Source organism: Protopterus annectens, chromosome 2.part0 (genome assembly GCF_019279795.1).
Source record: "Protopterus annectens isolate FY-2018-M chromosome 2.part0, PAN1.0, whole genome shotgun sequence".
NCBI lineage: Eukaryota > Metazoa > Chordata > Ceratodontiformes > Protopteridae > Protopterus > Protopterus annectens.
This window is the reverse complement of record NC_056728.1, coordinates 1,757,194,869-1,757,208,628: the sequence shown is the minus strand read 5'-3', so window position 1 is coordinate 1,757,208,628 and position 13,760 is coordinate 1,757,194,869. Positions and strand designations below refer to the sequence as shown.

Below are 13,760 nucleotides of genomic sequence, written 5' to 3'. Positions count from 1 at the left end.
TGTTATCTTTTTTGATGGTGCTGTCCTATATTGTGATGAAAGTATATATCATATACAGCTGGAACTCAAAAGGCTGATTACTCGTTTGGTTGAAAAGTATTTGTCTGTATACATAAGAGATAACACTCAAATGAGTGAATGCTCATTTGAGTGAATGACATATGGTGCTGAATTTAGTTTTATACAGTGTAGGTAAGCAGGAATGTGCAATAAAATTAATGTTTGAATGAAAAAGTGGTGGTTGTGAAGATGTGCAAGACTGTTGTAGCAGTTGGTGTGAATATACCAGTGGTTAAGGGTTAGAGTCAAAGTAAAGTGTAAGTAAGAGGAGTGAATCAGTGTTGTACATGTTTTGTGTTGTCGGCATTCGAATTCCTTTTGCCTTGTGCAAAGTCGTACTGTTAAGGAAAGGGTTTTAAGTAATGTAATGTGTAGGCTTAGGGGCAATGGTAGAGCTAGGATTAGGGTTAGGGTTAGTATACATGAGTATGATGGTGCAGGGGGCAGTATGCCTATTCTTACTGATGGCCTTTATCATCATTTACATAGTATGCAGAACACCATCTCCCATATTTCTGACATCAAGAGGTTTTCTGCAAGTCAAGTGTACCATTCACTTAGTTTCTCTCCTTCCTTCTTTCCTTTCAAAGGACCAGCATAATGTTCCAAAAAGTTGCCCATGTATCATACTCATAATCATTCTGATCTGACTGAATTGTACTATAAATACACAACATATTAGAAAAAAACAATACCAGATAAGAGAGGTTATACAGACCTGAGAAATACTGCTTAGAATGGGAAGAAAGGTGCACTCCAAACATGAGGGGAGATCTATGCCTGGCATGCAGGGCATTGTCAGATCCCACTCTGACGGACCACCTGCATATCCACAAAACAACAGTACCAGAATTACCCATTCTAAAGACTTAAACCTTGCCTGTGATACAAATTGGACCTGCTGGAGAGATAGGTATGTATCCCAGAGACTACCACGTCTATGGAACAGGCTCCCCATCCATGTGAAGCAGAGTTCCACCATAACCCAATTCAACTGCAACTTGGACAATTGGCTGGGAAACTGGAAATTCATCCCTGGTTTGGCATCTATGTCTCTAATGGGCACAGCCTGTAAATGGTTCATCTCCCAGGCCCATGCTTACAATCATCAAGGGTATCAGAATTTGTCAGAGATTTGGGATGCGTGGCGAGGCTTAAAAAGGCCCTTGTGGTTGTTAGACTAGTAAACACTTATGAACCTATGTAGTTCCCCAGCCTGGGGACAATTAGGTTCTGCCTGAAACACAGACACCCCTGGTCTAAGGATGGGTGAAGCCAACCATGAGGCTCCTCCCTCAACATCCAGTGGATATACAGACACAAGGAAGAGCACAAACTCCTCCATAGCTGCCTGGGTATGGCCCTTTCTACTTGGGTTTAGGATGTGTAGGACCCCTTGCACTGAGAACAAATGTGCACAAGATCTATGGGATGAGAAGCAGACGGTTGGCAGGTATGGACAGAAAGATTATACAGGGAGAAAAAAAACAAGTGAGCCACAAGCTGCTGCTGCAGCAGTCTCTCTCAGCACCCAAGGAACATTAGCAGTCTTACTGAATCTGTGACAATACTAATCAGAAAGCTGCAGGGCTGCAGGGAGTGAGCCAGGAGAGATGGAGAGTAAATAATCTGGATCATCAATGTTAATGCACTTTAACACAGGTCTTGGCACATACCTGTCAGTTGCTGGTGCACTGGTGCAGATGCTAAATTTTCACTGGGTCTGGAGTCACCAAACTACAGCACAGTTCAATAAGGGATGCAACAGCTTGAAGACAATGCTGAAAAAGGTCAGTGTGTGATGGTGGCCAAGACAGGACTGGGAACATGATATATTCAAACTTTGTGTACAAGTTTGTATTTTCTGAGCTGATGGACATTTGCATTACTATATGATTTTGCCCCAGAGAACAAGAAAAATCAACTAATGGCGTGTCTGTGGTGACAAAAGGTTAAACTTCCTAACACCCATCACTAGAAATCTTTGCTTTTTTCCTGAGCTGTACCAGATGTGCCTCCTCAATAGGCCTTTTGTTTTAGTGACAAAAGTATTAGTGTACAACCCAACACCCTAATAATGGGCGATTTCAACTACCCCACCATTAACTGGGAAAACTACTCATGTACCAACTCTTTTGTTCAACGTTTTCTAGAATTCATAAATTCAAACGCCTTGGATCAACTTATTCACACCCCCACCAGGGGCAGCAATATCCTAGACCTGGTCATTACCAACATGGGAAACCGGTGTTCCACACCAGAGGTAAATTCCTCGTTGGTCAGATCCGACCACAAGCTAATCAGCCTAGACATCCACATCCCACCCCCAGCCCCAATTAGGGAAACCATCCTAAAAACTTCTCAAAAGCCAACTTCACACTTCTTAAGACAGAAGTGACAAACTTCATGACACCCATGCAGACGGACAATAGAGGTATGACTGCCGAATCCTACACAAATGCACTTTATAAGCACTTACACGAGTGTATGGATCATGCTATCCCTAAGAGAACCAAGATGTTATCCTCTAAAAAAAGAAAGCCAATCTGGTGGACCTCTGCCATAAACAAACTCTACAACAGAAGAAAGAAACTGTTGCAAAAAAGAGTAAAATCCCATGACTGGAGGAACTCCCTGGTCAACCTCAGTAAGAAGTTGAGATCCCTCATAAAATCCTCCAAAGCTAGTTACGAAAACAAAATTGCCACTGACTCTAAAGACAACCACAAAGCATTCTATAGCTATGTCAAGAATCTAAATGGCAACACTCAGATCTGCACTGAGTTACAGCATAATGGCACTAAATATACAGAACCAACTGATATTGCCAACATCCTAGCAGATAGGTTCAGTGCTAACTTTACCCCCCTCTCACCCCCTAGATGGCCCATCTCTATACCTGAAGAATGCAAAGTTCCTATAATCACAGCTGCACAGGTAAAAAACACACTCCCAAAGCCAAGAACACAGCATCCATGGGACCTGACAATATCCCAGGCTGCGTTCTACATGAACTACAGAATGAACTGGCACCCTACCTAAGTACCATGTTCAATCATAGCCTCACCTCAGGCTTTGTACCCACTGAATGGCGCACTGCTACAGTTATCCCACTCCACAAAGGGGGAGCCACGACGGACCCCGGGAACTACCGCCCCATTAGCCTGATGAGCCTGGTCTGCAAGGCCATGGAATGTATCATCATGGAACTCATAAACAAAGACATTGGTAATCTCCAAACTCTGGACCCTACACAGTTTGGATTTGTAAAAGGCAGATCATGTCTCCTAAACCTGATTGACTTCTTTGAAGCAGTCACCAAAGCCATAGATCAGGGTAAAATGGTTCACACAGCTTATCTAGATCTCGCCAAGGCTTTTGACACCATCCCCCACTCTGGAATTATAGATAAGCTCACTAAACTAGGTATAAATCCCTATGTCACAAGATGGGTTGCCAACTGGCTCATGGACAGAACCCACACTGTGAAAGTAGCGGATTCCAAATCCGACATCAGACCAGTGACAAGTGGAGTACCACAGGGTTCAGTCCTGGGTCCTCTCCTGTTTGGTATCTACTTCTCTGAAGTGCAGGCCAACACAGAAGGTCTTTGGCTAACAAAGTTTGCAGATGACTGCAAAGTAGGAGCCATAATCGAAAATCCTAACGATGTGGACAAACTACAAAAGGGCCTCAATAAGACAGATACCTGGTGTCAAAGCCATGGCCTGAAGCTCAATCCCAAAAAGTGTATTGTCATCCCCTTTGTTAAAAACTCTGTACCCATGAACTACCACATAGCTGGTAGTCTACTTAATGCCAAAAATGTGATAAGAGACCTTGGGACACAGGTGGACACTAGTCTCTCCTTTGATAATCACATCGCCACAGTGGTCAGGAAATCCTTCTACGTTGCTCATCTCATCACAAAAGGATTCTCATCCAGAAAAAAAGAGGTCATTGTTCCCCTCTACTCATCACTCATTAGACCCATTATAGAGTACAACACCCCTTTTGGTATGCACCTCACAAGACATCTACAACAACTGGAAAGACCACAGAAATACCTCACAAAGAGGATTACTGGCCTCAAACATATGCCCTATGCAGACCATCTCAAAAAACTCCAGCTTTACTCCATCACATATCGCCTACTCAGGGGCGATCTCTGCCTAACATACAAAGTTATGTCAAACCCAGAGCTGTTGGACATGCTCCACTTAAAGAAATCCCAATCCCTCCGAGCTACACACTCTAGGGACCTTAACCTTGTCACCACAATAAACAGAACATGCTGGAGGGATAGATTCCTGTCCCAGAGACTTCCCATACTCTGGAACAGACTACCTATCTATGTCAAACAGAGCTCCTCATTAGCACTCTTCAAGAAAAATCTTGATGATTGGATGGGAAATGGGAAATTCGCCCCGGGGATCACTTCTGTGGCTCTGCTCGACAGGTGCACAGGGAAATAATTTTCTTGGGTGGCGAAAGCCAGGGTACATTTTTTGGCTAGGCTTGTATAGCCTAGTACCTACCTATGAACCTAAAAGACCCCACAACCAGAGACAAATCAGAATGTCATGTGTGCAGGGAAAGTGATTCTCTCTGTTGGCAGTAGTGGTGACTGGACAGCAACTCAATAGGGGGGGACATGGAAACCTGAATCATTATGAGGTGTGGGCAGCAGTCAAACCCTTACTGTGGGGCAACTTGTAGGTGAACAACACAAAGCACACCACAACCTTGGCCAAATGCTGTTCAGTTCAGTTTCATCATTTTAGAAAAGCTTGCATCTAAAGTTTACAAATGGTTGCTTCATGCAACATAAGGTCAACCAGGTGAGTACAAATTCACTGTACCAGGCCTGATGCAAGCAGTCTACTTCAAGGTAGCACATTTTTCTTTCAAAATCACAACAATGTATCAACATTATCACTGTGTAGCACTACCAGAACAAATCCAACGTTGGCCAATTAAACTTGTTTTAAAATCATTCCCGAAAATCTCAAAAATACAAACAAGCTTGGCATGTGTAGCTAAATTAACAAATGCAGGAGAAGCCTGGATGACATTAGAATACCAAAGACTGATGCAGCCAAGATATTGCTGTTTAAACCATGATGCAGTTTATTATGTTCCATGCAAAAAGTATAGCTGTTTAGCTTTATTTCTACCTAGGAACAAGAAAAGGCCACAAGAAGCCAAGCCGTAAGCTATGGCCAGCCTGATGGCAGAAGTCAGGCAGTTTTCTCTAAATAAACACCATGACATTATCAACACTGTATATCTAGTTTAACAACCTGAAATTAATTCCCAGCTGTTAAGTTTTCGTTATTTGCAATACACTGTTTGGAGAAATCATGTTCCAACTTGACTATTATTTTTTTGTGGACCTTGTTTAGTTTTCTTGACATCCAAAAGCGTTTCAAGGTTACATGCCAGAAAAGAAGCACAATGCTTCCTTAGTGCTTACCTCATTCTTAGTACCATCTGTCTGTGTTGACAGCAAAGCTCGCCCTTTGAACTCTCCAGCATCAAAATTCTGAGGAGCAAGTCTGGACAGAAGGGAAGTAGTTGATGATATTCCCAGTAAGGTAACTATGCAGGCAAAATTTATCTTTGTTGAATCTGTGACAGATAAATAAAGCAGTATTTTATCCATGTGATGCAAACACCTCATTTAAAACATACGTACATAATCTTACTGAAGAGTGCTGGTGAACAAATGAGAAGCATTGTGCTTGCTATTGTCTTCTAATGGTCCTTCACTGCTGGAAAATACACTTTTGTAAAATGGCTCCCTCTTACAGGCATAGCATAGATAGAAATCAACAGATAGAGACCACAAGTGTATGTGTGTGTGTGTGTGTGTGTGTGTGTGTGTGTGTGTGTGTGTGTGTGTGTGTGTGTGTGTGTGTGTGTGTGTGTGTGTGTGTGTGTGTGTTCTCACTCACATGTTGTGAGGGGGCTTAAATGTTCAAAAAGCACAGCAAGTAGAACTACATCACAGAAAGTGTAATAAATAAGTAGAAAAGGTATGCATATAATGTTATAGATTCTAGAGCAAAGGAAACATTAAAAGAGAAGTGTATTATGCACAGAGAGTGAATGTATGATTCACATATACTTTAGATGCCTCTCAAGCACATACCTATACACAATTTGCAGCATTCGCCCATTTTTATAGTACTTATCCTGATTATTAGCAATCCTTTACCACACCCTGCTGATCCTAGACATTCTGACACAGGTATTGCATTGCAACTCTGAACTGCAGTAATTTTAATCTTCAAATACAGACTTGTCCTGCCCATGGTTACTGATGTTCTTGATACTGTCAGCTGCTCCATGAATCGCTAAGCCAAATGCATACAAAGATTCCTTATCTGTAAATAAACAGTCTCATATCTACAAAAAATAAAAACTATTCCTCAATGTGATCCTATATTCAGCGTTTAAGATATATAACATTTAGAAGTTAACAGCATGTTTTGCACAGTTCCCAGGATGAACCTTCTTGTTTCAGAGAAACTACAGTAGAATCAGAGAATGATAGACCCAAACTGGCTCTGAGAAGTCATTAGGTTAAGGAATGCTAGAAATCCATATGCTTCACTCCTTGAATGAACTTCACTCCATATAAAATATTTTTGACCATTTTTATATTGCTTTATTTTATTTTCAATAAAACTATAGGCATACTGGATTACCTTTAAAGCGCAGTTACAGAAAGAACATGAAAAAAAATGTTTTAATCATATTCTGATACTCTATGCACTAAGGATATCTCTGCATTACTCTAAGTGGTTAGTAATTAAACAATAACCCATGCCTGGGTGTGGGTAATGCTGGATTTACCCATGGTTGGTGTGGTTTGGTCATGAGGGCGAAGCATTACCGCAACCCAGAAGTGGGTTATTGCTATTATATAATGACATTATTTAAGAAAAAAATACTTAGTTTTCTTAAATAATGGTATTGTATAATGCCTCCGTGCTGCCCTTCCGCAGATGTCTGGTATTCTACGGCAGTTCTGATATACTGCGCATGCGTATGCTTACGCAGTACATCAGAATTGTGGGTGGAAGCACCGGAGAAAGCAAGATCTCCATTGTTTTTTACAAAGTGTCTCTCTATGTTAAAGGAGTTTAACATAGCGAGACAGCTTTAAAAAAGCAATGGAGAATCTCCGTTGCTTTTTTTAAAGCTGTCTCGCTATGTAAAACCCATTTAACATAGCGAGACATCTTTAAAAAAAGCAACGGAGAAAGGAAGATCTCTGTTACTTTTTTTAAAGCTGTCTCGCTATGTTAAACTTCTTTGACATAGTGAGACAGTTTCTAAAAAGCAACGGAGATCTTGTGTTCTCCGTTGCTGCAAAGGTGCGGGTGACCAGACCTTTTTCCATTACTATAAGTCTGATTTACAATGTGCACGCTGACCAATCAGCATGCACGTTTTGGAATATTATTGGGGGGTCGTTGTATAATAGATATTATACAATAACTCCCTATTACTATTCGAAAACGTGCATGCTGATTGGCCCAGCCCAACCAGTGTGCCCGTTTTAAATCCCACAATATACCAATGGAAAAAGGTCCAGTCGCCTGGACTTTTTTCCATTGGTATAAAGTGCCCCAAAACCTTTTTTTTTTTACAATTAAAAAAAAGAGAGAGAAAACGGAGCAAAGGAGACTTTCTTTTCTCCATTGCTTCGGTTTCAAAGCATTGATATACTGGGTATGCATGGGAACGCAAGTCCCATATGCATGCGCAGTACATCAAAATGAAGAAGCAGTATACCACAACCAGTGGAAGAACAGTAATTCACCATTATACAAAGACATTATTTAAGAAAAGTAAGTATGTTTTTTCTTAAATAATGTCATTGTATAATAGCAATAACCGACTCCGTGGTTGTGGTATATTGAAGATTTACCCACGGTTGCCTTTGTTTAATCACTCAGGCTTCTTCCTCATGATTAAACCACACCAACCGTGGGTAAATCTTCAATATACCACACCACATCGTCGGTTATTACTTTAATAATTAATTTTACCCGGAACTCCGTGGTGGGAACAGCCACACTGATGTGTTTTTTCAGAGATGTCTCATACTTCTTCATACAATGCAACATTTTTTCCATTTCATTTTCACTTCCTTTTTCATTTAGTTTTCCCTACTGGTGACTTAGACGGACAGTATCTTAAATCAGTACATTCCTTGAGTACCCCTGGAGGAAGATTTTTTTTCAGTGACATAGTCTAAGTTTTGTTAGAAGCAAACTCCCAGACAAAACTGTTATAATTGTTTTCTTTTTTATAACAGAAACAGTACCTGAACCACCTGCTTTTGAAAAGACTGTAAATGCCTTAGGAATAGGTGCTTATTAAAAGCCTCACATTTAGGTATCACATTTCCTCTTATTTCTGTGTTTGTGCTGTCCCCTGATCATGGAATAACAACCTTAACACAGCTTGCTGTAGTATGCTAAATTATCACATGCTGTGATGAATTCCGAAGAAAGTGAAAGGTACATTAGGCCTGCTAGTCAGCACGCAGAAATACCAAAGAAGCAAGCACAAACAGAAATAGTGGGATAAAATACTCAAACATATCTTTATTTAACTATGACTCACTACGATTAAATTAAAGGGAAGGAAAGGCACTTTTTGAATAAAAGAAATTAACATCTGCATATTGTTTGAAGGTATGACACTGGCTTTTGCTGATATTTTAAGTAGATGTAAAGGTAAGCCATAGTGCTGCCATAAACTGTCCATAGTGCATTTATAGCAACACATGCACACACACCACACACACACCGCACACACACCACACACACACCGCACACACACCGCACACACACCGCACACACACCGCACACACACACGCACACACGCACACGCACACTACATTTTGACACCAGATAAGACTACTTGTTCTGCCTACTCTTCCCATTTCTTACTGACTGGATAGGTTACAGATCCCGGTTAACCAAGAATATCGATTTTCCTGACTCCTTACATGACCTGCTCTGCTTCCGCCACCTGCATTCTTGAATTCTATCACTGTTTTCCCTGCTTCCATCATATCATGAGGAAGACTGTTCTTATAATTTGTCACCCTTTCATTAAAATGACACACCTCTTATGACTTCCCTGAGCCCCCTACCATGTAACATCAGACTGCGTTCCCTGTTTTCATGCATCTTTCTATTAAAGCTGATACTCATTCAGGCAGTATAGTTTCCCCTGAGGTACTTAGATGTTTAAGTTATATACCCATCCCCATTACTTCTTTTCTTCAAGAATGTACATCTGATAAATAAAGTGCTCTTATTATGCCCTAAAAACAAGGAAAAAGTAGCCTTGATCTAGTCAGGTTCTTATGTATGAAGTGCACTGTTAGAAAACAAAGTGAACCTCATGTTGCCACTGCTCACACGGCAGTCATCGCAGAGCTTTACTGGAAAGCAATCGATGATCAACCAACAATAGTCAGTGCCTATTTGTCAGCAATGAGTCTGCTAAGGCCTGTCACCTGGGGCCAGTACCAAAAAGATGGGCCCCATTAAAATTTCAACTGTCACAGAAGAGTCAGACTTCTCAGCTACCCTTATAGTAAAAAGGTATTTTCCAAGCTTGATCTGAAAAAGGGACCTGTTTCACCTGAGTTTCCATACAGGTACATTCAACCTCAGACTAAGCAAGGAAATGTGAGCTCTCTATTTTAACCTGTTCGGCTGTGGTGGTGCAGCGGTTAGTGTTGCAGCCTCACAGCAAGAGGTTCTCCAGTTCGATCCTCAGCTGGGGTGCCTTCTGTGTGGAGTCTGCATGTCCTCCCTGTGGTCACGTGGGTTTCCTCCGGGTGCTCCGGTTTCCTCCCACATTCCAAAGACATGCTGTAGGTGGATTGGACACTCTCAATTGGCCCTAGGTGTGACTGCATGCGTGTGTGTGCCTTCTGTGGAAGGTTGGGCGCCGGGCTGGCAACTCGACACCATAAAACTCCACTGCCAGTTATGAGTGGACAGGTGATCCACTGTGGCGACCCCTAACCGGGAAAAGCCAAAAGAAGAAGAAGAAGTTGAGAGACTGAGCAACAGTACACATGCATGGCTTTGAGGCAGAAAAGGTAATAGGACAGCTACCTTTCAGTGAAAATGAGCTCCAGAAATGTAAACTAGCCAAGTCAAACTAATTGAATTTACATCTCTTGGAATGATTTACATTTGTCAGCCTTACTGTGAAATCATAACTGTGCAAATGCTTTTTATGGGGATTTTACTTTTTTTACCATAGTTGTGCAGCTATGAAGTTTGTTTATTTATAAATAATAAGGGTGGAAAGGAGGCAAAATCACTCACATAGGGAGGTGTATGGATCTTCTCCTGAAAAAAAAATGTTTTATAAACTTGTTTCACAAAAAGTTTTGATGGGAGCATTTTTTGACAAATTTGACTTGTCCAGTGTACTGTTATCAGGTTAGAACTTGGCAACTTGTAATGGATCCAGAAACACTGGTAAGTTTCAAGCTCAATGTTGAACGTTTCCAGGGGGCTGGGAACCAATGGATTTAACTTTTAAAGATTAAAAAAAAACAAACACTTATAACCCTTTCTTTTGGTAGCTATGTGCAGATACAGAAAATTCAGAAAACAGATATCACACTTGGAAGGAGTATGTGATCCTCCTACATCAATTGCACACTTCTGGTGTCTATCCTGTGAAGAAATCTTTTCTTCATACAGATGATAATGAAAGCAATATTCAATGATGCTAAACATGGAAGTTGCCCAAAGAATAACACGAGAAAAGAGAGCAAATGGTTATACCAAGGAGCAATGATGAAAGACTGCAGTGGGTAGGGAAGGCAAAGTGAAATCCTAAGGTCCATAAAATGCAACAGTACGTAATGTACAAAGATGTTTTAGGCAGAATATGCCAACTGTTAAAAAAATATTAAAAAATTAAAAACACTAACAACCCTTAAAGCAACTTACTAAATAAGGCTATACAAGAAAAAAAAACTATTTTATAGGCTAAAAGAATGGACAAAAAATCTGACAGGAGCATTTCAGGATTAAGCAAGACAACTATTGGAAATGGCAGGCAACAATTAAAACTTGGATATATGTGACATACTTAGCATTAAGCAAGGAAAACTATTAGAAATAGCAGATAGGTATATAAATGGATAAAAGTGATAAATGATAAAAATCACAGTATGTTTTGAAGTACAAGACAAAATACAGCAGGTGGAGGTTCTGTGGAAGACAGAATACTTAAACATCACAGAACATCTGGAGAGGGACAGCAGCAGGGTTCACCATGGGATAAGGGGAAGGTTCTAAGCAGTCTGGGGAGGTTTGGAATTGCTGACAGGTCCTAATACCTGTGGCCTTAGTATGATGAGTTATGTGTCTATGGGTAGTCAAGAGGGCCCAAACTAAAGACCAACACAGACAAAATGTACTTTACATTATTAATCGATTTAACTTTGTTTACCGGGTAAGTGCACTGCTCAAGTGCCTCTTTTCCAACACAACCTAGGCCTTGGACAAGTCAGCATACCAGAAGTAAATGGTTAGAGACAGAAGGAGTACACACTAGAATTAACAAATACAGTGTATACACAATCGTACAAAAACCTTGAATAATACAACAACAGTAAAATCAAGTGTAATGATCCGTGTAAAATAGCGAACAACATTAATGGAATCAGTAAGTAAGGCATTGTAGCCATGCTTGCAAAAGTATTTGCTGCAAATTCTAATTATAGAATCTTAGGTGGTACATTTTGGTGTTGAAAACAGAAGAGGAGAATATAGTTAGTAACATTCAGAAATAAAAGAGTAAATACAGGAAAAGAAAAGGGACATGAAAGTTATGAGTGATAGAATAAGTACTGAAGTAGGAGAGCTGTGGGAAGACCTGGAGGTGAGGAAAGAAAAATGAAAGTATGTACAAACAGAGTAACTTAGAATTGGTCAATGTTTGTTTCCACAGAATGGCTGAAAGAGATTATTTAGGTGAGAGGATATTGTTTACCGAGGGTGAAATAATTAACCTGTATCTCTAAACTTTTGCAGGTATTAATGGGGGAAGTTGGTTTTCAAGTTTACACCAGAATCTTGAATACTCTCTTACTACTTTAGGGAGAGTAATCCAGTCTGTTGGAATGACATTATGGAGAGATTCTTCACAAATAATTTTTTTTGAAGCAAAGTTTTACCGGGGTCACGAAATCAGATTAGTTACCCTAAAGTTGTGCACATCTGGTTTTATGTGAATTTTTTTAGAAAGTGAGAGGCAGTTACTGGTATTAAGCAGTTTATGTGTTAGACATGACAGATTGTTCAATAGACACATAGCACCAGACACCACAAAATCTAGCACAGGCTAAAGGTAAGGTAACCCCACACATACAATATCTTTTACTAGTAAGTGAAACTTTGATGGCCATTTTCAAAATTTATTTGGAGACAAGGTTATGCATTTAAGATGAAATTTACTCAATTGATTTGTTGTGCAGATTCCATAGGATCAGACTCTTTGTTTATTAGTAGATTTTTTGACTTGCATTACGCAGTCACCAGTGCAGCAAAATGTTTTAGAGGGCACATACCCAGTCAGTATTTTAGATGGAGCAAGGCCATTTCTTGAAGTATAACAGTCTGAGATGCATTCTTAGTTGATTGAACTTCATGTAAGAAATTCTAGTCAAACTCATTTAAACCACTTACTACTAACCATTTCCAGGGGACTGCCTCCAAACCATTACTTTTGGTCCCTGTACAAAAATTTGGCTTGACATTTTTTTCATGAAATCTTCAAAGAAATGCTACTGATGTAATTACGTATAAACTTTCTTAGATTAAACTCACACCCTCAAAAGTAAAGGGGCAATTGCACCATGAATATTAATAGAACATACTGTTAATGTGATCTCTTTGATGCCACCACATACAATAAGAATAAAATATTTAATGATCTGAAGAGGTCTGCAGTGCTTGAAAATAGTTTAAAAAAACTAAAATACTTATCTTTCATTTCAGTGGCTTAATAAAGTTCCTTTTTAGTTCATCACAGCTATGTTTTTATTTTTATGTGTTCCGTGATAAAGCCACCTGAGAGTTAGTGCACACAGCTAGGGGATATTGGCAGTTTCAAAGTATTTTTCCCCCATTAATAATGTCTTGTTTATCTCCTAGAAATGTCCATAAGCCTAAAGTCTTTATATACTGTTAGAAAAAGGAAAGTAAATAATGTACATTTACTACTCTGGAAACAACTTTCAGTTAGGATGTCCTCATGCTGTCCCTATCCCTCTTCCCCAAACAAACTGAGCACTGCTAACATAATTCTGAGTATATCTCAGTCCCTGATGATCCTCTCTTGACTCCCACCTTGCTGGAGTACTAAAAGTGCTAACCATGCCTGAGTATGTTCATTTTTGCTGGGATGGTTCTCCAGTTTCATTTCTTAACTCCAAAAACGACACCATTCTCACTAGGGAAACCACTGGCGATGATGATGAATCCTTTCCTCATGAAGCATACCTGCTCTGAAACATTGTTCATTGATGTTCATATGTACTTCCACTTGTTTATTCAGACTGTCATCATTTATAGAGTCTGCCATTCCTGTAATTGCTAATATCACTGCATTTTTTTCTTCTTCTTCTTAAATTC

The 13,760-nt window shown here is 40.0% G+C and overlaps 1 protein-coding gene and 1 long non-coding RNA gene across 3 annotated transcripts in view; one reads left to right on the top strand and one right to left on the bottom strand.

The window, feature by feature from the left end:
* SLC66A1 (solute carrier family 66 member 1) overlaps positions 1 to 13,760 on the bottom strand; it is a 506,383-nt gene that overhangs the window by 215,375 nt on the left and 277,248 nt on the right. For both annotated transcript variants that reach the window (XM_044061786.1, XM_044061785.1), the window contains one exon: positions 5,537 to 5,691. In XM_044061786.1, coding sequence (XP_043917721.1) covers positions 5,537 to 5,691 — 155 coding nt within the window. The remainder of the gene's footprint in view (positions 1 to 5,536; positions 5,692 to 13,760) is intronic.
* Positions 1 to 13,760, top strand: part of LOC122793609 — a 372,997-nt gene that overhangs the window by 256,389 nt on the left and 102,848 nt on the right. The window lies entirely within an intron of this gene.